At 40.1% G+C, this 27447-nt stretch overlaps 2 protein-coding genes across 3 annotated transcripts in view; one reads left to right on the top strand and one right to left on the bottom strand.

Annotated features, from left to right (window-relative positions):
* The first annotated feature begins 4347 nt into the window (after window positions 1-4347).
* Window positions 4348-14112, top strand: LOC146617243 (NAD(P)H oxidoreductase RTN4IP1, mitochondrial-like). The gene is made up of 9 exons (XM_085372280.1): window positions 4348-4940; window positions 5023-5174; window positions 7283-7351; window positions 7818-7942; window positions 8409-8457; window positions 8580-8716; window positions 9226-9409; window positions 11182-11277; window positions 12356-14112. Exons 1-9 carry the CDS (start codon window positions 4643-4645, stop codon window positions 12548-12550), a joined length of 1305 nt encoding a protein of 434 aa, XP_085228406.1. The 5' UTR covers window positions 4348-4642; the 3' UTR covers window positions 12551-14112.
* The window catches only part of LOC146617242 (uncharacterized), a 25811-nt gene continuing 12029 nt past the window's right edge, over window positions 13666-27447 (bottom strand). For both annotated transcript variants that reach the window (XM_085372278.1, XM_085372279.1), the window contains 13 exons: window positions 25105-25140; window positions 24454-24605; window positions 24143-24263; window positions 22604-22749; window positions 21228-21354; window positions 19682-19711; window positions 19440-19552; window positions 18776-18908; window positions 17733-17872; window positions 16530-16653; window positions 16161-16319; window positions 15713-15875; window positions 13666-14015 (listed from right to left, as the gene is read on the bottom strand). In XM_085372278.1, the coding sequence (XP_085228404.1) occupies window positions 13927-14015; window positions 15713-15875; window positions 16161-16319; window positions 16530-16653; window positions 17733-17872; window positions 18776-18908; window positions 19440-19552; window positions 19682-19711; window positions 21228-21354; window positions 22604-22749; window positions 24143-24263; window positions 24454-24605; window positions 25105-25140 (1533 nt within the window). In that variant the 3' untranslated portion in view covers window positions 13666-13926. The remainder of the gene's footprint in view (window positions 14016-15712; window positions 15876-16160; window positions 16320-16529; window positions 16654-17732; window positions 17873-18775; window positions 18909-19439; window positions 19553-19681; window positions 19712-21227; window positions 21355-22603; window positions 22750-24142; window positions 24264-24453; window positions 24606-25104; window positions 25141-27447) is intronic.

Here is a 27447-nt window from a genome sequence, read left to right as displayed (position 1 = left end):
TCTGCAGGCTAATTTATCTGACTCTGGGATGCAGTTTAAAAAGAGAAAAACAGATACATACCTTATACAGCTACTTCTCGGGTAGACAGATGACCTAAAGATAGGGTTGATGTGTTGTTAGTTTAAAAATTAAACTATCACTATATTAAATTAGAGCAAAGCAATAATTTTTAGAGCAACCATGTGATTTAGGCCACATGTCCCAATATAGAAAGGAGGCCTAGAAAAGCTACACTCAGAGGTTCTGTGAAAGAATGACCCTCCTGAAAATGCAAATTTAAAGCAGATCCTTCTCAAAGCCTGAGCAAACACTTGTCTTAGGTAGTTCATCCCATAAGAAACAAAAATTAAGCAGTGATTGTTTCTGTGAAGATGAAAGATTGCACCCTCTACTTGCGCTAACACAGATTTGAAGTTTTTTTTTGAGCAGCAGCCAAAAGTATAATTCATTAGACAGACCCTCTATAATGAGCCAACATAGACAAAGCACCCAATTTCCACTGTGTCCTCTTTCCCCTGGGAGCTGTGATCATAATGACAGTGCTGTTTGTTGCCTGGTTTCATGCTGAATCATGATCGCACAGCCACAGGCCCTCGTTCTTTCTTTTCTCACCTCTCTCCCATCGCTTTCTGGAACATTGATTATTTTTGCAGCTTGTGTCACTTGCATGAGCAGTGTGATCTGTTTTATCTATTCATTTCATCAGCCTGTTACGAAGACAGCACGAGTTGACAAAGCTACTTTGTTGTTTTATTTTTCAGTGCCTTATGAGGGGACTTAGTTTGAAACCCAGATGCAGAAACAGTGAAGCTTGATGGTAAAAAGCAAGGCAGCCTATTTGCTGTAACCCTGTTAGACCCTAACCCTAAACCTAACCAGTGTGCTATCAGAATATGTAACGGAAAAAATAATAGTTGGTCTCCAAAGAGGCAATTACAGAACAAGAAAGTAATCAATCTAACTGATTGTTGAACATCATAACAAACCAGAGTATACCCCCATGTGTGCCGTTGAAGAATAAACAGATAATCTCTTCTACCCATTTGCTTTATGTTTCCAACATCGATGCGTGTGCTCTCCATTAGGCCTCTACACTGGCATGTATTCCACCCATTTGGCTCCAGCTGATGGAGCACTCAACAATCACTTCAGTGTCGAGTGGGCCTCTCAAGTATATTAGGTTATAATTTTTTCATGTACACTTGCATTTTTATGATAAGAGGCTATTATTGCTATTTGATGGGTTTTTGGTTTTGTAGCTAATGCATTTTAGCTCTTTCTTCCCATTTTTGCTGCCATTTCTGCTGTGTATAGGACAATAAATGCTGTAAGTGCCATCAAAACTGGTTGATAATACTTAATAATGTGTGTGTGTGTGTATATATATATATATATATATATATATATATATATATATATATATATATATATATAAAAACAAAAAAAACACCCAGCACGCCCCTGCGGGCGGTTTATCCTTCAAGCTCGGGTCCTCTACCAGAGGCCTGGGAGCTTGAGGGTCCTGCGCAGTATCTTAGCTGTTCCCAGGACTGCGCTCTTCTGGACAGAGATCTCCGATGTTGTTCCCGGGATCTGCTGGAGCCACTCGCCTAGCTTGGGAGTCACCGCACCTAGTGCTCCGATTACCACGGGGACCACCGTTACCTTCACCCTCCACATCCTCTCGAGCTCTTCTCTGAGCCCTTGGTATTTCTCCAGCTTCTCGTGTTCCTTCTTCCTGATATTGCTGTCATTCGGAACCGCTACATCAATCACTACGGCCGTCTTCTTCTGTTTGTCTACCACCACTATGTCCGGTTGGTTAGCCACCACCATTTTGTCCGTCTGTATCTGGAAGTCCCACAGGATCTTAGCTCGGTCATTCTCCACCACCCTTGGGGGCATCTCCCATTTTGACCTCGGGACTTCCAGGTTATACTCGGCACAGATGTTCCTGTACACTATGCCGGCCACTTGGTTATGGCGTTCCATGTATGCCTTGCCTGCTAGCATCTTGCACCCTGCTGTTATGTGCTGGATTGTCTCTGGGGCATCTTTACACAGCCTGCACCTGGGGTCTTGCCTGGTGTGATAGACCCCAGCCTCTATGGATCTTGTGCTCAGAGCTTGTTCTTGTGCTGCCATGATTAGTGCCTCTGTGCTGTCTTTCAGTCCAGCTTTGTCCAGCCACTGGTAGGATTTCTGGATATCAGCCACCTCCTCTATCTGCCGGTGGTACATACCGTGCAGGGGCCTGTCCTTCCATGATGGTTCCTCGTCTCCCTCCTCTTTCTTGGGTTTCTGCTGCCTGAGGTATTCACTGAGCACTCGGTCAGTTGGGGCCATCTTCCCAATGTATTCTTGGATGTTCGCTGTCTCATCCTGGACTGTGGTGCTGACACTCACCAGTCCCCGGCCCCCTTCCTTCCGCTTAGCGTACAGCCTCAGGGTGCTGGACTTGGGGTGAAACCCTCCATGCATGGTAAGGAGCTTTCTTGTCTTTATGTCAGTGGCTTCTATCTCCTCCTTTGGCCAGCCTATTACCCCAGCAGGGTACCTGATCACGGGCAGGGCGTACGTGTTGATGGCCCGGATCTTGTTCTTACCATTCAGCTGACTCCTCAGGACTTGCCTGACCCTCTGCAGGTACTTGGTGGTTGCAGCTTTTCTAGCGGCCTCTTCATGGTTCCCATTCGCCTGCGGGATCCCCAAGTACTTGTAACTGTCCTCTATGTCTGCAATGTTGCCTTCTGGTAGTTCAATCCCCTCAGTTCTGACTACCTTCCCTCTCTTTGTTACCATCCGACTACACTTCTCCAGTCCGAACGACATTCCAATGTCATTGCTGTATAGCCTGGTAGTGTGGATCAGTGAATCGATGTCTCGTTCACTCTTGGCATACAGCTTGATGTCATCCATGTACAGGAGGTGGCTGACAACTGCTCCGTTCCGTAGTCGGTATCCGTAGCCAGTATATATATATATATTTAATATGATTTAACAACCAGGCCATGTCATCATTAGACTATTGTAGTCAATACATCCATAACTGCTTAAAATAATAGGTAATTCCCACTCTCCCATCTCGCTGTGGTTTGCACTAACCTCCTGCCTGTTATTAATGAGCTATTAATGAGACTCATCAGGAAGAAATGTAATCCAAGCTTGAGAAAACAAGTAAGGGTGTTTGTAGTCTTTTTTCTGAGTTTATTATTATTATCATAATGCACAGTGTAGCATCAACTGTTGCACACAATTAAGCAAAGCACAAAACTGTGACTTCATTCTTTGTTGACAACTCTTATTACAGAGAAAGGGATATAACTGGTAAGGACCTTACAGCCTACTTTTCTAAACAACAGCAACAGTGCTGTAGCAGTTAATTTGATATTTAAATAATTTCTTGCAAAGTGACTATACTCTGGTTCAGTGTTTAGTTCTGTCACAGGTGCTGGAACGTTTTTAGTTCAAGTTCTGATCTTTTGACTAATAAAGCCACATTCAGTTGTTCCTTTATTTACCAGAGGTGTCCACAGTAGGTAGCTCCGCATGGTGGAATGTTTACGCCAAACTCACAGATGCAAACTAAGAGGAATTTGTGCCTCTTCCTTTTGCTTTTTAGACAAAAGTGTAACCCACTTATATATTGGTGGCTCTGATCTTTGTGGTTTATGTCTTGAGCATTTTATTAGTTTCCCCGTTTACCTGTTCAAATTAGCAAAATAAGTATTACATAATTATTGTGCATTGTGCACAAGGGTGTTTTTCGTACATAGATAACTGGTAATCTATCAATCTACCCAAAACATGCCAAGAGGTAGCTTAGAAACAATCAAAAGACAATTAAATGTGCCCGATACATCATAAAAAGACGAATTGTTAAATTACATAATAGGAGTCTAGTACACTGAAAAGCCCAGTAGCCTTTAGTTTACTGCTGTTTTTTCTAGGAACTATGATGAAGAGATAAACAAATGGTACTAATATCAAGCTGCAGTTCAAACTTTAATGAATACTAATTAATTAATTAATTAGTATTCAATTAATTAATTAATTAATTAATAAAATGCTTGTTTTATATTAGTAAGAAAACGTTTATGAAAACATTTAACTGAATAAGTTAAAAATTACGTCAGCGTCTATTCAGTGCTTTCATACCTTTTTGGGGGGGCAAAGAAAAAGCAAGAAGGTATTGGAACCGGAGAAAGAACGTTTTGCGGTGCTGCAAATGCTTGCATTTGATGCAGTACTTGGATTGTTTTGCCACGAGTTTCCGGCATGCAATGCGCGACAGTCACGTGGCCATGATGTTCTGGAAACTGATTGGCTGCCGTTGTGAGTTCAGAGGTTAGCTTATTTGGTAATGTTGTTATGTACCCAGCTGCTGAGATGTGTGTTATCTGTTCATTATTGTAACAGCTGTTGCTCTTTGAGACTTCTGTTACATAAAAATAGTGCACGAATGTGCTATCGCTTGATTATTTGATTCGTTTTGCACTTTTACACATTTGTTTTGATCGGCGATAACTTCGACATGCTAATGCTAGCTGTGTAGCTACGTAGCTTGGTGAGAAGTCTCCTAAATGTCATGTTGTATCGAAACCTGACCTTGTAGTAGCAGTGAGCTGGAAGGCGACTAGAATGGCTTCTGCCAGAGCTATGACATCAACCAGGCTTCTGTGTTTATTCAATGCGACAGCAGCAGGATCCATTAAAACATTAGCCAGGACAGGGTGCAGAGTGTGTCTCACAAGAAATATGAGCAGTTCACCTCCAAGGCTGCAGGGCTGCATGTCAGCATGGATCATTGATCAGTATGGCAGTAATGGTGTTCTGAAGTACACAGAAGAGACCACCGTTCCCACGATTAGTTCTGCCACTGAGGTGATGATTAAGGTCCATGCAGTTAGTCTCAACCCCCTTGATGTAGCTATGAGGGGTAAGTGCTGCTAACTCAAATTAATAATTAACAAAGAAACGAATAACTTACATCAATAAGCCAAGAAAATTCTCAATTTCAGGTGGCTATGGGGCTAAACTGCTGAAGTTAAGAAGAGATCCATTATCTGTGATGGACAATGACACTGAGTTTCCTCTCATTCTTGGTCGTGATTTGTCTGGTGTAGTAGTGGACTGTGGATCTGGGGTTACCCATTTTGCCCTGGGAGATGAGGTAGGTTCTGCATTGCACAATCGTCTTTTAAAAGATGTACTGGAAATTAGTGACAATAATATTATAGCTGCATTCATTGCATTGATGTTAAAGTTAGTGTTTAGTGCTCTTTATTGACATCCTCTTAAGGAATATTAGAAACACATCTAAACACATTCTATTACAACATCAGCAGCAGCTACAAGCTTTCTCAGATTGTTAGTGAAAATTTACCATATTCTCATATTGTACTCTAGTGCCTCTTCTATTCATTTGGAATGCATTAAGTTGTACATGTGCACTTAAAAAGTGACTTCGTAATATCAGATACTTTATTAGTTGCTATTTTGTTGCTTCATTCTACCTTCACTACCTTCATTCTTTGTGGCATAAATTCAAAAAGGTGATGGAAACATTTCTTGAAGATTTTGGTCCATATTGACTTGGACAGTTGTTGCAGATTTGTCAACTGCACATTCATGATGTGAATCTCCCGTTCCACCACGTCCCAAAAGTTCACTATTGGATTGTAGGGCATTTAAGAACACTTGTCCTTTTCAAGAAACCAGTTTGATGTGAGCTTTCTGACATGGTGTTATCCTGCTGGGAGGGATCAGCATGGTCAGCAACAATACTCAGACAGGCTGTGACATTTAAATGATGCTCGGTTGGTACTAAGGGGTCCAAGTGTGCCAAGAAAATATCCCCCACACCATTATACCACCACCACCAGCCTGAACATTTGATACAAGGCATGATGCATACATGCATTTATCTTCTTTTCACCAAATTCTGACCCTACAATCTGAATGCCACAGTAGAAATCTAGACTTGTCTGACCAGGCAACCTTTTTCTAATCTAATGGCAACTGGTGTGGTCTTCCACTGCTGCTGTAGCTGACTTGCATCAAGGTTCATTATATTGCACATTCAGAGATGCTCCTCTGGATTCCTTGGTTGTAACAAGTGGTGATTTGAGTTACTTTTGCCTTCCTATCAGTTTTAACCAGTCTGGCCATTCTTTGACATCAATAGGGACGTTTTGACCAGAGAACTGATGCTCACTGAAAAATGTCTCTTTTTCAGTCAATTCTTTGTATACCCAAGAGATGGTTGAGTGGGGAAAATCCCAATAGATAATTTGTGTCTGAAATGCTTAGACCAGTTCATCTGGCATCAACAACCAGGTCATATCCAAAGTCCATTAAATTATCCTTTCCTCCTCGTTCTGATGGGGAACTTCATCAGGTTGTCTTGACCATGTCTACATGCATAAATGCACTGATATGCTGCTCCCATGGACCATATGTCTGCCTGATTAGCTATATGCTTTAACAAGCAATTGATCTGGTGTACCATGCAAAGTAGCCAATAAGTGTCTATTAGTGATCAACTGACAACCTGAAAAATAACTAGACAGGATGATCTTTTTAATATTTTGTCAGATTCAAATGCCATTTGAAATTGAGTAGATGACTGTAAAAGAAAGTGCACAAAGCAAGCAAAATGCTTTGTTTGTTCTTGTACATTTATAATATATTATTTGCATAATAATATAGTCACGATATTCATAGACATATGGACTGAGGGTCAAAGTCATAAAGACTGGGCACCCTTGATTTTATGTGAAGTGATAAATACCATATTAAAAATGCGAAGGCAAATTTGCTGATGTTACACAATTTTTCTAAAGTTAAATATGGTTATATTGCTTAGCCCACTTACATGCACCTCCATAGTTAAGTCATTCAGAGACATTTTCTTGTTGAAAAGATCAAGTGCTTTCTGCTTGGTCTCCCAGTCAGTGTGACTCATAATAATTTGAGACCCTGCTGTCTCCCACATATCTACATTACTGTCTTCCTGCAGAGAGAAATGCAATTATGCAAATCTGGCTTAAAGTGAATGTAATTAAATCACTGAACAATACAGCAGTAAAATTTTCCACATGCACTATTCTAGTAATTGTATTTCACCAGTATAAAAATATCTTTGGAAACGTCTAATGATGAGAAAGGACAGGAGCAGTTGTGTGAGACCCTAATAGCTGATTAACCAGATTCAGAGAGTGAGAGTAGGTGGTTAATTTAAGTTGTGTTCTGCATGTTAAATGTCATATTTGTCTTCAGGTGTGGGCTGCTGTTCCCCCTTGGAAACAAGGCAGCCTGGCTGAATATGTGACTCTAACAGAGTACGAGGTGAGCAGAGTCTGTGCAGCAGTTGGATGGCGGTGCATTTTCAGAATTAACTGTGAATAATTTAACTAGTGTCTACACAAAGACTGAGATTAAAGTAATTTTATTGTCAGTTTGTTTTTAAACTAATGGAAAAAGTTCATTGAGAACCCTTATTTAAACTGTAAAATACATTAAACAAAAGTTCGGAAGAAGCGAACCCTGTTTAGTAATCCTTCACTGTAAAATGTAATTAGGATTAAGTTTGTTTGTTAGCTGTAGCTGCGGTGGCACCAATTAAAGGGACATACAAATTGCCCTGTGTTTTCTTGCTGCATTGAACTTCATTTATTCTCCGACTCTGGCTGTCTGCCCTCACAGTAGCTGTGCTGATTAGACACAGCCTCAAAGTTTATAAATGTAAAATATTGTTTACAAGTGAATGCAATTCTAACATTGTTAACACTCTCTGTGTGGCTGATTTTTGCAGGTTTCCCATAAGCCAAAAGTACTGAGCCACATAGAGGCGGCATCCATTCCTTATGTAGCCAACACTTCTCTGTCTGCACTTGTCAATGGAGGTGGTCTTTGCAGAGACAGTTCTTCAAATAAAAGGCAAGAATCAGCCTGATCCAAAATAATTTTATGTTGAGCTCATTTCACCCTGTTGCCATGTATACTTATTAAAAAAAAAACATTAAAAAAGTGTTAAGCCCCTGAATGCTATAAAAGATTTAATAATGTCTTTCGTTTGTGACTTGGAGAATTGAATATGCTCTTTCCTTGTTGAGAAATCAGTCCAGTCATGTCGACTCAGAATGTAACGAAACCCGTTTCAACACTTTCATTTCATTTTAATTGGCAACAAGAGTTTTAAAATAACGCATTTAACCTGCAAACGTCAAAACATTTAACCTAACCCGAATTTTAATAGAACTTCCTCTTTTCCGCTAACGTAATAGCTTCCAATCCTGCAAATCCCTTTGTACCCCCTGAGGCTTCCACTTCTTTTCGTAGCTTTGCATAAATGAGTCACACAGTAATTGAATGACCCTCTTGTTGCTGGGGTTTCTCCTCCTAGAGTTTTAATCACTGGAGGATCAGGAGGTGTTGGAACATTTGCTATTCAGGTAAGACAGAGTGTCTTCGTTTGGCTATGCCTGTATCTATATTTATGCCTTTTAAACCCTGACAAAGTAAGATCTCTTGCTGTGTGCATACTCCCTGTTTTTTATCCTTTATGTTTCACCAGCTGTTGAAGGCTTGGGGCGCCCACGTAACGGTCACCTGCTCTCAGAACGCTGTGGGTCTTGTTAGAGGGCTGGGAGCTGATGAAGTGCTGGACTACACAGCAGGAGATGTGGTTGAACAACTAGAAATGATGGAGAAGTAAGAGCTGCAGTGTATACATTGAAACTTGTGTGGTTAGATTGTACTGTGTTTAAAGAAACGCTGGAGCAAAATGTTGCTCACTGGTCCCAATGCTGGTGTCTACTGAAGTATCATTAGAGTCTGTGCCAATCCAGTGAACGTGTTAATTAAAAAGGACTCATCTAGATTTGCTAAATTTGGTGTGTTTCGCCCTTTAAACACCCAAATGTGGTAAACATATTCCTATCAGCTTGGCACACCTGTTCGCTGACTCACTTTCTAGTTTCCATGGAAACCACGGTTTAAGGTCTGAGTGGATGATGGTTCATTTATTTTCCTGCCCCTAAAACAAAATTGATAGTGCTTGGTTTGGTTTCTTAGAATTCCAGCAAGGGGCTAAACCAGCACAGTGCATAGTGTACTGACATAGGATAATTTGTTTTGAAAAAGTAAATTTTGTTTTGTTTTTTTACCACATTTCCAGCAAGATGTTTACAAGATTGTCTGCCTCTTTTTTCCACCTCAAGGTTTGACGTTGTTTTTGACGGCGTGGGTGGGGACACAGAGGAGTGGGCGATGGGCCTGCTAAAGCCCTGGTCTGGTGCAAAATACGTCACACTGGTAACACCTTTACTTCTCAACACCGACTCTATGGGCCTATTGGATGGTACATTGAATGCTGGTTTCTCTCTGCAGAGCAAGGCCATTCAGGTAAACACCAGTAAAACTGACTTTTGATTCAAACAAAAGTGGATGTACACAAAAAAAAAGCTTCCACTGAGGTTGTTTATTTTTGTAACACGGACTGAGGTTTGTTTTTCTCACTAAGGCATTATTCTGGGTGTGGCCTGCCAGTGCTTCCAAATTGAAATGTCATACTTGATCCTCAGTGGCATGGAAAGAAGACATGGATATTTCTTTTCCATTCAGTTGATTATATGGATTGGAGCTGAGGTGACACAGGGAGGGGGGAAAAGTCAAGTGATGACTTGACTGAGCGTCACAGTAAATTTTTGCACTGCCTGTATTTTTTCTTCTGTTTGTATGTGCTGTGTGCAGGTGAAGATGGAATAGCATTAACACTTTGAGTCCCTGCATGCGTGTTAGGTTTGTGGTGTTGCGTTTCCCTAATAGCTGGTGTTCATGTCATGAAGATCATGACCGAACAGACGAGGACAGGGTGGACAGGGTGCTCTAGGGACTGAGTGAACTTGTCCTGGGCAGGGTAGGCACTGGTGACAGCACAGCTGGCAGCGTTAGAATGGATGAGACAGTGTGTGTGTGCGTGCGTGCATGTGTTTGCTGCTGAACCAGCAGTATTTGGTGTTTGTTCAGATTGTGGCCAACCATTTCCCCCCCCTCCCGGCAAATACCACTGTTTGTGTGTTTCTTGCCAAGCCTCCGAGGCCTTTTGTCCATGGGAGCAGCCAGCTGGTCACTTTGGCGAGGCTCCGCTGCATCAGTCACACCCTCGGTGCCCAACGCTGGACAGCCTGCCATTTTTATCTGTGCAACTGAGCCCTCTAGTGTCAAACTAGAGCTGCACTGAACAATCATGAACTGTCTGGTTTTTAACAAGCAAATCAGGGTGGTTTTACCAGAGCAGTTTTACATAATAACACAATATTATCAAGTATAAAGCAAGGTTATGTTTGGTTTTGTTGTTTTAAATGAATTATTACACCACTAATTTTATTTAGACATTTGGAGCACCTTTTACAGACCTTTTTTCATAGCTGGCAGTCCTGGTCTTTTTCACATATAGCAGGAAAAATCTTAGTGAAACAAACCATTAGTGGTTTCTCTGTTTAATTTAGATGCCCTAATAAACTAGTATGCCATCAACCAAAGTATTTGTGCTCAGAATCCTGCATCACTCAAAGAAACGTAGCTCAGATTCATGCGATATGTGATGGTCAGAGGTCCAGTTTGTGTCCGTGTGTGTAAAACTAAATACTAGCTTTCAAGTTATGTATTATTTTTTAAGAACAACAATTTAATAAATGATAATTGTATTACTAGATGTGAACAATAACACTGCTAATATAATCCAATATTCCTGTTTCTGCTCATCTCATCATCAGTTATTCATGACAGTGCGTCTGAAAATTCACAAAACCAAATCATTAATCTAAACATAAATGTTTAAATTAGGTGCTTTAACATTTTTAGTAACCTTCAGTAGTTTATTGAAAACTTATCAGGAAATTAGTGCTAATTAGTCCTTTCATACAAAATGCGGTTTCTTCCTCCTAAATCCTTATGGTGCTAATTACTGTAAGTCAGGGTAACTGCCATGTGTGTTTTAGTCAGCTTAGTTGTCTTTTTTGGTGTTCTGATCCAGGTCTTAATTTTTTAAAGTACATTTTTCTACATTTTCCTTCTCTTTTTTCCTAACCGATAACTCTGTGTGGTTACTCATGTGTATGAGATGCAGACAAGCCTGACTTCTAATTACTGCCTCCCGTTTGCTTTCTTCTTAGAATTTATTATCAAGCGGAGTCTTCTATAGGTGGGGATTTTATGCACCAGATGGACCTGCCCTGGATGAAGTCAGCAAGCTGGTAGATGCAGGGAAGGTACTATATGGCTTTATTATTCATATCATGCACACCTGCCTTTTAGGACCATTTGTACTGACAGAATTAGGGTGATGTCTAATTTGCAAATCCGTCACAGGCAGAGAGTTGAATTTATGCAGAGATGGAGATCATGCAACTCACTGAATACGGAACATACCATGGATTCCCTATGAGTTTGTATCCGAGGCTCCCATGTGGCTTTGTGAGGGAGTCAGAATCACATTCCTGCTATTCTGGTTGGCTGGTTGGTTGGTGTTGTGCACGGTTGGCTGCTGGGCGATTGAGTCAGGCGCCATCAGACGGTGAATGGATTTTTAAACAGTGCTGAGCAGCCATTCGCAAAAGCGTGTGGGACCTCTGTCCTTTTGTGCTGGGGCTTACAGCAAGCAGCAAACTCAGGCCAGTGGCGGGAATCTATGACCTCCGGTGCCCCACCACCCCTCCTCACAAAACATACACGCACGATCTCTCTGCTCTCTCTGTCCTATTTGCAGTCAGAAGTGTGGATGGTTTCCAGTGACGCGACTGCCCTCCCCATTCATTGTTAAAGACAAAAGATGGTGACCACAATAACAAGCCTGGCTGCTTGTGTTCTGGGACTAGCACAGGATTGTCCAGCCTCATCACATTCTAAACCCCTCCCTCACGTTTTCACTCTTGCAACTATGAAAGCAGCGATGTTGTAGCATTAGGAGTTTGTGGTTATTTGCTAGACTAAACTTTTTTGATAATGGGTTTGATTATGGGATCACTGTAATTTGCAGTGCTTTGTGACTTGCAAAAAAGCCTCTTCACTAAGATGTGAAAGTGGAAATGGTTCCAGTGCTGTTAAGTTTGGACAGTTACTCATTTTGTCTGGTTTGCTGCTCTTAATGCATGGTGCTTACCTCACGAGTCGGATTTGCACAAGCTGCCACATTCATGACAGACTGTCAATACTTATTCTGATGGGGTTTTTTTTTTTAAGCGCCATTAAAACAAAAGCCAAAACTAATTTTCATAATCAATTGAACTCCTGCCTAAATGTGTAAATCTGATCTTTTAATTATTTCCCATTTCTGCTGCTCTGTCACAGATCCTGCCTGTTGTGGAGGCCCAGTTCTCATTTACTCAGGTGCCTCAGGCTTTTCAGAAGCTCGAGAAGGGCCATGCCAGAGGGAAGACGGTAGTCAGGGTGGCTGAAGAGGACGATAGACAGACTGAAGAGCTGGTGCAGGACAGCAGCACGGAGACTGTAGAGTCAGTGCAAGAAACAGCCAAGCAAAGCTAAGTAGAGGAAAGCAGGTGCCTAGAGAGTTTCTGTTATGATCCTTCTCACCTCCCCTTCACCATCAGCAGAGTGAGAGGTAGTCTGTTTTGTAGCAGACTGCAGTCGTGACCTGCGCTTGTAATTAGAAGATACCAGAAGTTGTATCTCTTGTTAACGAGCCTTCTGCGATGTACTCAAAGTTTTCAAAGTTCTCAAGTCGTGCTGTGTTCATCATGTTGAAATTACTAATGTTACCAGCTAAATGCTCCTCATGTCAACCATGCAGCTGGTTATGGTTACCAGACTTTTGGTAATTAGCTGGCTGGTACAACATTGTATAAAAAAGCTTTTCTGTTACAAATGTGGAAGAAACTATTTGTTTTTTCTTTTTTTGGTTTAGTTACCCATCACTACCTTGTATGTGAAATTATGTGGACATCCTGTAAAGCTACATAATCTGAAAGGAATATATCAGTGTAACTTTCGGGGAACAACAAACATCTGAAATGTTTTGTTTTTTGCATGTCCATTCCACTCAACTGTGCACTGTTTGAGAAGTTCATTGACAAAAATAGTTTTATTATATTGAAAAGAAAAAAGTTCTATGTTGAATAGTTTTGATTAAACAAAAATAAAATACATGATATTTGTTTCCTTGTGTTGCATGCAGCTGGAAAAAAGCAATATGTACTAAATAACAGCACATTTCATTAAAAAAAATCCCAAAAAAAGTTTTAACACTGTTTTAAGTTAATAAAAATAAGGCAAAAACAGATTTGTTCAATGGAGATACAGCTCAAAAAGTTTGGGGTCACCTAGAAAATGTCTTGTTTTTGAATGTACAGCAATATTAATTTGTTTTGTTCTGGTAAAACATTTACTTGATCAGATACCTTGTAAATAACAATGGAACGTGGAATCATAAATCAAACAAAGGATTTTTTATGGAATATCTGCATATGTGTAGGCTAATGTACAGTCAGGCTAAAAGGCCAGTTTTTGTCTCAAGATAGCCAAAAATCACCGTACACTAAACAAGTCAAACTTTCCTTTTCTTTCAGCAGAAAGGAATCCTTAATTGCATCTTAAAACATTTGCAATCATTTAAATATTTTTTTCTTTCAAAAGCAGGACTTTTCAAATTGACCCCAAACTGACAAACGATGTAAGAATAACATGTTAAATATTTCAATTCCTGAATGAACTGTTTGTACGTTTGTTACGTAGCAATACATTCCACCAAAATCCTTAATTTCTCTCCAAGTTGACCTCTTCATCTGCCTTCTCATGGTTCCCCTGCAGCAAAATGTTGAGAACCTCCAGCGGCGTACCTCGTTTGTGAGCACTGTGTGTCACTGCATTAGTGTGTCAGGGATCCAGTTCAGCAGACTTTGTTTTCATATAATCTCCACATCCCACCTTTGTTGTAGTTTACTTGCATCAGGTGTGTTCAGAATCACTTGGTTTTTGTCATAAAGATGACCACCTGAAAGAAACAGATGTTTTTATTAAGTGGATTTTGTATACATATTTTAGCATCATTCTGGTGCCTGGAAAGAGATTGTGTTGCATAATATTGTTTATTTAAGATGGATTAAAAGTAGAATTAAAAATGTTTTGCATATATTTAATTTTTTTTTTTTTTTTTTTTCTCTTTTTTTTCTTTTTTTTTTTTCTCTCTACAAAGTCTGAAATTTGTGGCTCCACGAGTGCCTCCAATTAAGTCCTCTGTTAACTTGTTACAAACAACGATTCTATGTTGTTAGGTAGATCTATATTCAGTCACAGTTTAAAGGAAATTTTATATTGTAGACGTAATATCACCATATGCTCTATTAATTCACCAAAAGCTTGCATAAATTATATAGAGTGGTATAAACTGTTGCTCACATTGTGTCCAATGTCAGCTGGAAGTGCCACCTTTGCAGCTGCAAATGTATGCTTGGTAATTAGATTGTTAACTTTGTTTTTACTGTGTGTCATATTGAGCAAAACCTCGAAATGTAGCCTGATAAGAAGTGAACTCTAGTTCTGAATTATTTCATTTAGTCCATCCAACGATTTACAGTCAACTGTGTTTTTGCCTTCGACGACAGTATTTTGTTCTGAAATCCAGCAGGACTTTTGTTTCTGCTGCTTTTCTCCTGATCGAATGTACAACTCGTGCGATGTAACCATTGTTTCCACTCCAAACTAGCCTATAGAGAGTTTAGCGTGAAAACTGTCTCCACGATCGATTTGCATTTTCACGTATTTGAACTAGCACGTATTTATATAGATGGCTTTCTGACTGAGAGCACAATTGTTGTTTTCTAAGCTTCCTGCTTCCTTTATGTTAAAAAAATGTCTGTTTACAGGAGCACGAATTAGACTAAGATGTAAAACATTTCATGGAGCTTTGTTGCAGACTGAGATGGGCTGATTGCCTCAGTCTCTCCAGTTTGAAATATTGATTTGTTTTTATGTTGTTGTTCAAAAGTAAATTAAACAACTTTCAAATCAAATCAGTGTGTGGCTTTTGCAAAGAAAAGATAAAAGGACAAATATTCAGACTTTCTCTGTGAAACTAAACCAGCGCTCTGTTCCAACCACACCGCCATTGTGTGTGTGTAACATATATTTAATTTCACATACAATAATGATAACTCCTACAATAGTGTTCAGTACGCCTATTGCAGGGAAAAATTCAGTCCACAAGGGGTCACTAATTGACAATGATGCAAACAAAGTGACTAGACATAAATCCCCAGTTTTATACTGGGAATATCTAACCACAGGTTTCAAGATCCTTTTTATTGCCTTATGCACAGAAGTTGCATCTTTACTATCTCTTAAATGTGTATGGGAACATAGAATACTCAGTTTAAGAGCTTTAAGTGCTCAAATTAAGTAGGAAGGCACAATGTAAGTTCATTTGCCATTTAATAATAATTGTAGCATTTGCTCCGTAGTCCATATACAGGCAGCTTGTTGGATTTGACAACTTTCATAAGACTAGCCATGAAACCTGAATATTTAATGCATAGAAATCAAACTGAAACTTAAGTATTATGTAACTTTGACATTTGAATTCTCTGTGGGAAGCTTGTCACAGATGGTGCTTGTAGTACAAACAAGTCTTTATATACAAATCATCTATCGGAACAATTTTACTGTTGGTGTTGTAACACTGGTGAGGCTTACCTTTGACTTCCAGGACTAGATCAGGGTTGAGAACATAGCGAATGAAGCCCTCAGGAGTGATGCTCCAGAGGTGGATTTGGTCATCTGGGTCTGGAGTGAGACCCACACGGCTTCCTGCAATTGTCACACTACCACTGGGACTTAGGCAGCACTCCTCCAAGAGCTGGAAACAGAGAGAGGAGTCAGTTAGAGATATTCAAATTACCAGCTGCTAACAGGTAGAATGGTGAAAGATTCATAGATCATATAATATATGATCAGATATAGTGCAGAAAACACCTCTGTTTGACCTGTGGTCACTTTTCTTTAACTCTTTAACATTGTTTTGATTCTCATCTGAGATTTGACCTTAGGATCTAAGATCTTGATCTTGGTCTAAGGGCTGCTATTCATCAAGCTTTCCCTGACCTTTCTTTATCGTTTCGTTGCGTAATGAAGGTACTGTTACCTTGCAGTGTAGGCGTCCATTCTGGTAGAACCAAATCTGCTCCAAACCATCCGCTTCTTCTGTTTCTTGTATCCGTAGCAGTTTGACATCATCTAAATCCCCGGTCACTGACATCATTAGCCCCGTCTGTCTGTTCCTTAAACGGAAGTGCACTTGCTTCTGCTCGGAAAACACATACAAATAGTTGGCGCTTCTTCTCAAAACAGGATTCACAGCAAGGGAATTTCAAATCAACTCGACCATGCTCTTAACTATCACAACTAACAGTCAATCAATCAATGCACATGTGTGGTATCTAAAAGTGCAGCTATGAGCATTACCACCATTGTGGTGCAGTAATCTAATACTTTGCATAGCTTCATTGTATACCTGTAAAAGAGGGCGGAGCGATCCAATTTTCTGCCAGTTGCTGTGTTTCCGCCAGTCGAGCACCTCTCCAGGCTTTAGCAAAATCTGAGCACCCCGATAGTTGATTCCCTCGTATAGCACCCACCTGATTTTTTTAAGACGAGACAAAAACATAATCAAGTCTCAGATATTCAACAGCAGAAATGAAAACAACACTTCCTTATCAGCTTTTATCGCTGTCTGGGGACTGACAGTCAGTCACCATGAGTGAAAATTTGGCTTGAAAATGCCAGTCCTTGTTTTAATATATTTCAATATCCTCCTTCCTCGTGTGATAGGATATTACAGGATGCTCAAGAGAGCACAGAGACAGGCAGACATAAACAAACATGATTTTTCTATACCTGTTTTCTTTTTCTTTTCTTTTAATAGCACAAACTAGAAACCAAGCCTTCGATGCTGGTAGGTCATTGTTTTATCTTAAGAAATAGCTGAATTCTGAATCCTGGCTTCCATTCAATGCCTAGCAAAAGATAATAACCCTGCTGAGTTTTATAACAGTCCAATTTTGCTTTGAGGTTAGATGTTGCTTTTCACTCGTTGCTTTATGGCTCATCTCTTCTGCAGCAAGAATGTGCCAGTCCAGAGGCAGCTCTGCCTTACTGCGAGCCCTTTATTTCCTCAGTGTTGGCTCACACCTACAGTCTAAATCTTGCACATCAGCAGCAGGTTTCCACCATCGATCCATCTGTCAGTACTGCCATTCTGCAATATTAGATGTGCTGACCCTGCACTGCATTCAATATTTCTGAATCTGCAAAATGCCATGTTATAGTCTATATGGTACGCCCAAACGAATTCTTTAACTACAGAGGAATCTTTAAAAAATCATCTTAGTTATACCAACAGACATCAAATAAGTACAGGTTGCACAAATAACTATGGAAATGGCACCAGAAAGTTCTGGAAATGTTTTGACATGTTGACTAAAGAGATAATAGCAACTGAATTTGAAATGAAACCAAAAGGGATTAAGAGGTGGCACTGCTGAGTAACAACAGGCCACTGTTGTGTGAGTGAAAAGTAAAGAATTTTATTTAGTGTCACGTGTCGCTTAGCGTTAAAGAAACATTTGGGAGTAGAGCAGAATGAACCTGTTAAACACAAACCACAGGGTATCCTTAGTAACGGCTGGATAACCAAACAGGTCTGAAAAGCACTCACACGCCTCCTTCCACCAGCACAGACTGGACTCTGCCACATCCTCCGGCCAGCTGGAGGTTGACTGATCCGTCCTTTAGGACCACCCTCTTCCCACGCAGACCACATCGCTCAAAAAGAGTGATGGATGGAAGTGAGAATTCCTGCCAAGAGTGAGAGAAAGGACAAGTGCATTAACAAGCGCTGAAAGCTCCAGGTCATACAGGTTGACATTAAGGTTATTTTGAAGTTACCCTGGAAACAGGCCACACTCACACCTTTGTGCTCCCTGGCATTTTCACTCCCTGTTTACTGTAAAAGACAGACTGCCTTCTAAATGGACACTAATGTCATGGGTCAACGCATTTAATACTGGATGGTGATGACGTAGATGATAAGGAAAGAAATAAGCAGAAATGTGTGAATTTTTACCTTCTGATACAAAATCACCATTATTGACAGTTATATTTTTTTTTATTTTAACACTTAACAGTTTTGGGATGATTCATCCATTGTTTTTTGACAAGATGTCAAAAAAGTATTAGTTTTATAAATTTGGAAAAAATCAAAGAATTGAACAGCATTTGGGATAAAAAAAACAAACAAACCATATGCCACATGACAGACATGTGTACTTCCCACATCTGCTCAGGTCCGAGTCATTTATCATTAAAGGGTGAAGCCAAAACTCCAAAAGGATGTCCAAGTGGTGTCCAACTTTAGTGCAACTGTGCAGATTACAGGCACTATTCATGCACCCTTCAGACAGACTCTCAACTAGCTTGAAAAACTACAATAGCAATGGATATTTGTCTGTGATGCCTTCAGCTGTCAATTACAAATTAGTTTTTGTAGCTTTGCAAGACCTAAATACTGATGAGAGCTAATTTAATGCTTAATCTCCTCCTTAAAGAGTGTTTCAGTTCAAAAATATATTTAATTCTAGAAAACTTAATGTCTACTCCCAGGGTTTAATGACCAAAAATAACATGTTTCAGTTTTAGGCTGGCAATCTGTAAAAGGGGAGTGAGTGTTAATTTGTTAGAAGAATTAAATTATAGACTTACAAAGCCAATAGTCTGTAGTGACAGGATGGAGGAGCTTGTACTGACACAGCCCATTGATCTCAGATCTGGGTAGTTTCCCACTTCTAACACATACATCCTGCAAGTGAAGTCTTGGCCCTCAAAAGCCATCCAGCTGCAAGAATACATAAATGCAATTACACAAATATACTGACACACACACAAGAAGAACAAAAGCACAAAAAATGTGCCCGTGTTCTGCACTGAATACGATAGATGATCATTGTGTAAACCTACCTGCACTAAAAAGGTTTTCAATTTTAATACTATTCAAGCTTGAAGGTGAACAAGAGCTTTTTACTGAGCTACTGAATTCTTACTTATTAATGGGCCAAAGCAAAATAGTATATTAATATTAATGATGCATTTTATAATATGTAATGCAGGCAGTGTATCACTAGCTACTGCCATATGGCATTTTTTTCTGTTTAGAAAGTGTAACAGTGACAGCCTGAAGCAGACTCTAAATCACAGAAATTGCTTTTTAATGTGACCAATATGCAGTTACAATTGTAGCAGATCACCTTGGCACATCTATCTCTAAAATCTGCTATTGAAAGGCTGTTGCAAAGTGTTTTTAGTGCCAGAGATTCACCTTACAGCCCCGCAGTGTGACAGTTTCTTCACAATGTACAGTATTACTCACCTGCCAGCTAGAACCTTGCAGGAGGCCACAGAGAAACCATCCTGCAGGGAGGTCACATTGTCCTCCAGAGTGAGGACAGAGCCCTTAAAACCTGGATCAGAGAAAAGCTGCACCTGAGGCACACACAGCAAGAAAACAAGACTGAGTCATCCACTCTGAGCTCCTCACCTCCTCGTCACATAATAATTGCAATAACGCTTCAAGATTAGATGTGCTTTCTTTCTTCCTTTTTAAATGCCTACCTTAAATTTGGATGTGTTCTCAAAATCATCCTGAAATGAAAATGAAAAAAAAAAAAAAGATTATTGAGACTGATTCACACTGAACCACAAAAGAGAGTGGCGCTGATAGGAAAGGAGAGATGCAACATTGTGGGTGGTATTGCTTTAACTTGTGTGTGTGTGTGTGTGTGATATGCCCTCCCTCCACTCCGTTTTCCTGGTTTTACCTTTCCTCATGTCTCATTGTCTGTGTTTTTTGTTTTTCTTTAATCTCTGTGTAGTCTGTGTGTGTGTCTGCCTGGGCATTGCACTCCATTCCTGCCCCTTTAATCAACTCACCTCATCCACTAATCAAGCTCCTGTAGCATTCTGTGGCTCGCTTTGGATCGTTCATTCCCTTATGTGAGTCCAACACTACTCCCACTTCTGATTTAGTTTGTTACTCATGTTATGTGACCCTTTGAAGCAACTCTTTGTTTCCGTGTGCATCCTCATCAGCCAGCCTGGCTCTTGCTCACATTGCCTCCAGCAGCCTGGCTTGCTTGTCCTGCTCTCATAACAGGCAGCACGCAGCAGCCAACAAATCCATCTAACAGAGAAACTCGACCGATTCTTTGCACAGTTTGACAAATAATAATCAAATCAAACTCCAGCCGGTCACAAACCGATAGCAGACTGAAAGGCATTCACAAGGTGCAGCAGACACTCTTCAACTCTTCTGCATTAAAAAAAAAAGCTGGGTCCAATGATGTGCAGGGCTGTCCTGTCAGAGGTATTGACACACATTTTGAACCTCCCTTAAAACCACCATCGGGCCTATTCCCAGAAAAATTTACTGTAACTCGTTTGTACAACCACTAGTCAGTTGATCTAACCTCTGTCATCTCAAAAGCCTTTGAAGGATTGATACTCACATCAAAGACTCCATCCTTTTTACATTTAAACTCCACAGAAATTGTTTACACAAATATCTGAGACAGACCATCTTAACTTTAAAGCCAAATAATTAATTTTTAATGACTCGCCTACTCTAATTGGGACCGATCATTACAGCATTTTACCGAGTCTTGTCTTGTATATGCCTCTTTGTCATCATCCAGTTTGTAACCAAAGCAACTTCACGATGAGTCACTTTTGTGATCTAAGATATTTTTGCTTTCAATCTAATGACAAGAATTTTCCTCTCTCATGCTGGATAAGTAATTTTATTCACATTTCTGCTCTGCTTCATGCTCCCAGAGCTAATCCACTGTAAAGCCTGGTATCTGTCGCGTGTTATCCCTGACATTCATTTTCCTATTTTAAGGATTCCACCTTAAATTTTGATTGTAAAAGTTGCTGGTTACAAGCAGCGAAACCACATGGTGAGTCACACTAGTACCTCAAGAGGAAGTGAAAATTCACCAGCAGTTGTGCAACTATTCATCGTGCAAAGCTGATGGAGCTAATTGTGCAGGTCAAGCAAACACACTGGCTGCTGCATTGATTAAATGTAAAATATCACAGTCGCCAGACCATCTGTCTAATAACCAGACAATGTTTCCACCCTGTGAGTCACCACTCTTACCAGCATGACAGGCATTGTTGAGCCAACTCTGTGCTGCAGTGCCCCCCAGTCCTCTGGGCTTCCATACAGGCCTTTTTCCAGGACATAAGGCTCGCCACAAAAGCCTGGCTCTTCAAACACAACCCAGCTGAGAACAAAAACAAAAGAGGAGCACCCTTTACTTTTGACATGACATTCTTTTTTCATTTTCATTTCATTTTAATTGGTAAAGAAACAGAGTGTTTGATGGGCCATGGCTGAAACCCACAAGAATTCAGGCACAGTTGTGCTCGTTCAGCAACAACTTGCGGTCAAAATCCAATACCGTCCTGCATGATAGCATCTCAGCAGCTACTCTGTTGAAAAATGTGGCATGTCACGAGTGGCTGTGGGAGTGGGTGTTGCATTTGCAGAACTGTGTGTGTCCTAACGTGCAAGACTGAAAAACTGACAGTTGTCTCCCAGCAAAACAAACGGAACGCAAATGAGCCAATCAAACAGCAGAAGAACATGGGCGAGGCCGCGCAGTCTAATAACAGACTAGCAGCGCAGCAAGAATAACCTTTCAATGTCATGAGAGTCTTTTCTCATAAAGAAGGACGTTATGTTCCACTCCACATTATTAACCATTTTCTTCCTCTCCCTTGGGTAGAAGCAATCAGGAAAGCATGCCCTGCGCTTCATTATTCTCGTTTGCTTCCTGTTTGTTTACTTCTGCATTTTTTTTCTAGCTGATCATACCATAAAGAGAGGTTGAAAGGCAAGCAGTGATGGAACACTGCCACTGCTCATTCCTACAGCATGTGGTTAAAAAAAAAAAAAGATGGTGATAAAAAATACCTCAAGGGAATAAAGAATTTCCAAATATAAACAGAATTCCTTGTTAACTAAGTTTAAAGATCTGAGTCTGCCTCCTCCACACTCTCCAAGAAGTCACAGAGTTGTTTCCCACTGCAAAAAGTCTGAGACAGTCCTAAGGTCAGGAACATATGCACGGCAGACTAACCATTAGTGAACGAGGTAATCTGTCTCGACCTGTCAGCAAAGGTGTGGCAGTCATGCAGCCACGCTCCTGAGAAGCAACGAAGGGTAATAAACCACACAAGACTTCACAGGAACTGTAGCCTCAACTAATCATCAAGCTGGCGGGAAGAAAAGCATCTAAAAACATGTAGAGTAGTCTAAGTCGTTCTCCATCAAGGTAGGTAATCAAGCAATATTTGTTAGAACCATACCCAAGCATTTCACCACAAGTCTTGCAGATTGAAGATGACTTGCAAAGGAAAGTGTTTAACCCATTTCTAACAGCCGAAAATACGTTTTTTCTAAAATACCCCAAGCTTTTATTTACCCATAACGATCACAAAACAATAAACCATAATAAGCATGCTACTTACACACCACCGCCGACATCAATAGACTGCGTCTTCATGCCATAGCCCGTCTCATCCATGTTAATAACAGGCACTGAGAGGTCAATGTTCATCCCCAGCTCGCCAAAATCTCTGTCGCTGAACATCTTGAGGTGTGGAGACATGAAATCCTGTGACAAGAATAAAATCATTTTAGGAAAAGCTGCAGACAAACACAAAATCTTGGGTTGAAGATCAAAACAATAAATATGTATGTTAGGAATAAAGTCAATTTACTCTAGGGAGTTATTTTTAAACTGTTATACATTTTTCCAGTCACACCAATTGCAAAGAATATGATTACACAACAGCTTATAGGTTTCTGATGTACTTGCACACCCTGTCCAAAAAATGAAGACAGTATCAGCTTAGGCACGACACGAAATGTAGCTCAGCTGCAATCCTGGCATATCAGCATACCATCTTACATCAGCTGACGTCTCAGGTGATATCCTGATATACATCCAAATAGTAAATCTCATATAGGGTTCTCTATTTAACGTGCATGCACAATTGCACAGCTGCTTTGCAACCCGCCTCTACCACTCCTTTTTCATGCTTCTATCTGATTTAAATAGTATCTTATCTGTTATGACTGATGTCTGCTCTGTTCTTTATGGGAGGTCTCACTGCCTCTATCTTCCCACTTATATACAGGGAGGGGAGGGGAGGTCTCAGAACAGAGAAAGACCAAAAAAATACATTACTGAAGACAGAAAACACAATTATCCTTCGATTAAAGTGGTCCTGACTGAAAAGCTGTTTCTAGACAAAAAGCACCATAATGAAAGCGCCCTTGAGCAAAAACTGCTTTGGGGTAAGATTAATATATTATATGCAAGATGTTGATTTGTTTATAGAATCTGGGGCTTCCAAAAACTGTTTATGCCTTCGAGTTGCTATTAACAATTTGTATATAACAATTTTCTGCAGACTTTATACGTTTTTTTTGTACATCCAAAAGTCAGCCATGCCCACTGGGGATACAGTGGAATGTATTTCTTTGCAACAGCTTCTTAAAACAAAAAGTTGTTTTTGCTTTCTTTCTGTTTAAAACAATTCCCCAACAAAGACTTGGAAAATTGGCATTTTGTCTACCATTTAATAAATATGTCTCCCTGCTTGCTAATGCTCCAGACTCTTCATAGTCAGTGTTTATGTGGAAGTTTTTGGTCTCAATAGTTTTTATTATATTATATTTTTACATTAGCTTGCAGTCTAAAGAAGAAGAACAAGGTACTGAGCCCTGAATCGACCCCGACGAATCCACTGATGTGTGCATGACAGAGCTAAGCTTTGTCAGAATGGGTGAATGCAGGTTATAGTGTGAAGCACCTTGAATGGTCTTAAAGCCTACAAAAGCGTGCTATTTTTATTTTTCGACAATCAGCTGCAATCTGAATTGTAACCTTCATCAACTCAGAGTGGTTATGCAAAATTCAAGCATCAGTTGGCGGTTGCTATTAATCACACACTGGTATATGCTAAACTCCTTGCTAGTTTTTTAGTGTTTGCAGTACTCACAGACAGTATCGGTCGCAATGACAGAAGTTCTGAGCCGCCCCAGTCACTGCACTCCAGGTACTCTCCTTCCTCCAGGATGTGCTGCTGACCCTCGAACCCAGACTCACTGTAGCCCACCCAGCTGATGCAAGAACCAAAATGCAGCAAAGTCCCTGATTAGAGCTAAACTGGTAGCTCCTGATCAAATTATTATATTATAATCATATTACATCAAAATCACTATCTTAGTCTAGAATAAACTTTGCTCCAGAGTAAGAGTGCCATTTAACTCCATCCTGTACAAGCAAAGGGACATGCAGAAGAAGACTCACAATCCTCCAATGATCTTCAAAGAGCCCACGGACTTCAGTTTCATTGTGTCCAGGTCTGCAGGAACATCTCCTTCACTCTCGCAAAAGCTGAAAATTTCACCGTCAACTTCCATACAGGAGCCTTCAAAGCCGGGCTTCTCATATAGAACAGCCTGCATCAAAGAACAGACAGCTTACATGAACACACAGGTTATATTTTATTTCACTTCATTGTATTTCCAAGGAACTACAAACTACATATTAAAAGTCCTATTTGAATGGCACAGTATTAAAACTGTGTGCATCTCAGTGGTTTTTACGTTGTCAAATTGCTGAATGACAGAATGACGCGTTCACCCTAAAAATAATCTGTTTATCTGATTCTCACATTGTTAGCTGTGGAAATTCTCGCTCTTAAAATAAACTGTGGTTAGTGTACTGGAACTTCCGTTACTTTTTGTGGTCTTAAATGAAATAAGCCTACAAGTCAAAAACATTTGGGTACTTGGGCAATGCCTGAAGGCCTTTCATAAACATGCTTTTCCTATATACTCAACACAGATATTACAGTTTGCGGTTAGATTATTTTATAATTTCCAGAATTTAACATTAAATAGCTTTTTCCTTTCTTTTTCTTCTTTTTGAGATCAAACAAAACAGAACTGCGCATACCTTGACTTCACTGGAATTCTCCACTTTGAAACCACCCTGGAACAGAGAAGTCATCATCATTAACAATGCTCTTCTCTAATTATATGCACACAATAGAACACCTGCCAGCAATTACACACATTCATAGTTCAACTAATTTTCTCAAAAATGTTCATAATTCCCTTGGCCTGGTAAGGCAAGGCAAGGCAAGGCAAGTTTATTTGTATAGCACAATTCAACAACAAGGTGATTCAAAGTGCTTTACAGAGACATTAGAAACAAGAACAAATAAAAAGCATGATTTAAAATTGAATAAAACAAGCAAATAAACTAACTAACTAATTAACAAACAAACAAACAACAGTATATAAAATCAAAACAGATAAAATCAGAACAGTAGATAAAATCAGTAGTTAAATGTAAGTTTTGAAATTTAAGCTTAAAGTGTGGATTTGGTGCTTTATTCAAATGCAGCTGAGAACAGGTGAGTCTTCAACCTGGATTCAAATAAACTGAGTGTTTCAGCTGATCTGAGGCTTTCTGGGAGTTTGTTCCAGATATAAGGAGCATAAAAGCTGAATGCAGCTTCTCCGTGTCTGGTTCTGACTCTGGGAACTGATAAAAGACCGGATCCAGATGACCTGAGGGATCTGGATGGTTCATACTGGGTCAGGAGGTCATTGATGTATTTTGGTCCTAAACCATTCAGAGCTTTATAGGCCAGCATCAGAACTTTAAAGTCTATCCTCTGACGGACAGGCAGCCAGTGTAAGGACCTCAGAGCTGGACTGATGTGGTCCACTTTTTTGGTCTTAGTGAGGACTCGAGCAGCAGAGTTCTGAATGAGCTGTAGTTGTCTGACTGATTTTTTAGGTAGACCTGTAAAGATGCTGTTACAGTAATCAAGCCTACTAAAGATGAATGCATGGACTAGTTTTTCCAGGTCCTGTTGAGACATCAGATCTTTTATCCTTGATATATTCTTGAGGTGATAGTAAGCTGACTTTGTTATTGTCTTAATGTGTTTTTCTAAGTTTAGGTCTGCATCCATCACTACACCCAAATTTCTCGCCTGGTTTGTGGTTTTTAGATGTATAGATTGAAGTTCTCTGGTGACCTGTAATCGTTTTTCTTTGGCGCCAAAGACTATTACCTCAGTTTTGTTTTTGTTTAGCTGGAGAAAATTGTGGCACAACCAGTCATTGATTTCCTCAATGCATTTACCAAGAGCCTGTACAGGGCCTCGGTCTCCTGGTGACATTGTGATATATATTTGTGTGTCATCTGCATAGCTGTGATAGTTTATTTTGTTGTTGTTTATAATCTGTGCCAGTGGGAGCATGTAGATGTTAAACAGAAGGGGTCCCAAGATGGAAGGTTGAGCTGAGCTATTGTCTCTGTGGGTAATAACAGTAAACACTGCCTTTGGACATAGAGTGACCCTTCACAATGCGGAAAAGGCAGAAATCGGAATGCCAGCTTTTGGAAATTATTACTGAACACAACATGAAGCTGTGGCTTAAGGGGATGTCAGCAATTTTGCATAATTTCAGTTACATTTAATTTAAAGTAAAACTTCTGAACTACTTAAGAATTTGACCTTATGATTGCACTTGGTGAAAAATCGGGCTCATTAATTTATCTGAGGGGTGGGATGTTTGTAACAAATGGCACATCAGTCCAATATGTGTCTGTATCTCCCATAAAGCATAAATCTCAGTGAATTCTCAGTGAATTACCAGAGGAACAGTGTCAGGAGAATCAAGTCAGAACATTGCTGGCAGTCACCCTGTCTCACATAGTCTTAGAAAAAACCCCGAACAGAACAGAAATAGAAAGAGAGAGTCTTCTTTAGAAGCTTTGCCACTATTGGAAATGCTGTTTGGTGTTGTGCAGGTGAGGGTGCTGCATAATAGAACTTGCAGGAGGCAGGACACGTCACACACAGTAGCTCGCTGTCAATTCTCTAGATAATTAATTAGCTTCACTATTCTTACATGGGCAAAACTTAACATCCTGACTGTAGCGTATCTGCAAAAACATATGCTACACTCATGACTCATCCTCTAGGAACTATAAATGTCTATGCCATGTTCTCAGCAGGTACTTTCCACAGTAGAAGGATATGTATTTTGATTTGAGACAGGTTTTATGTGAGCTGTCCTTCCTGACACAATCCCATTTATCTGCACTGGGACCAGCACGTGACCTCCTTAAGATTGCCTTTGTGTCTCCTCCCAGAATTGTCAAGGGTCAAATGTGTTAATGAGTGCACCACAGAGCCAGTCTATATCACATTTTAAGTCCATTTACAAAAGCTTTGATGTAAATTTTATCTGCAGGAAGGACACCATAACAAACTCT

This window comes from Diplotaxodon limnothrissa, linkage group LG15 (assembly GCF_057381915.1).
Source record: "Diplotaxodon limnothrissa isolate DT_005_m linkage group LG15, D_limnothrissa_male_GT1.1, whole genome shotgun sequence".
In the NCBI taxonomy this organism is placed as follows: domain Eukaryota; kingdom Metazoa; phylum Chordata; class Actinopteri; order Cichliformes; family Cichlidae; genus Diplotaxodon; species Diplotaxodon limnothrissa.
The sequence above is the reverse complement of the archived record's forward strand: the minus strand, read 5'-3'. Positions and strand labels throughout refer to the sequence as shown.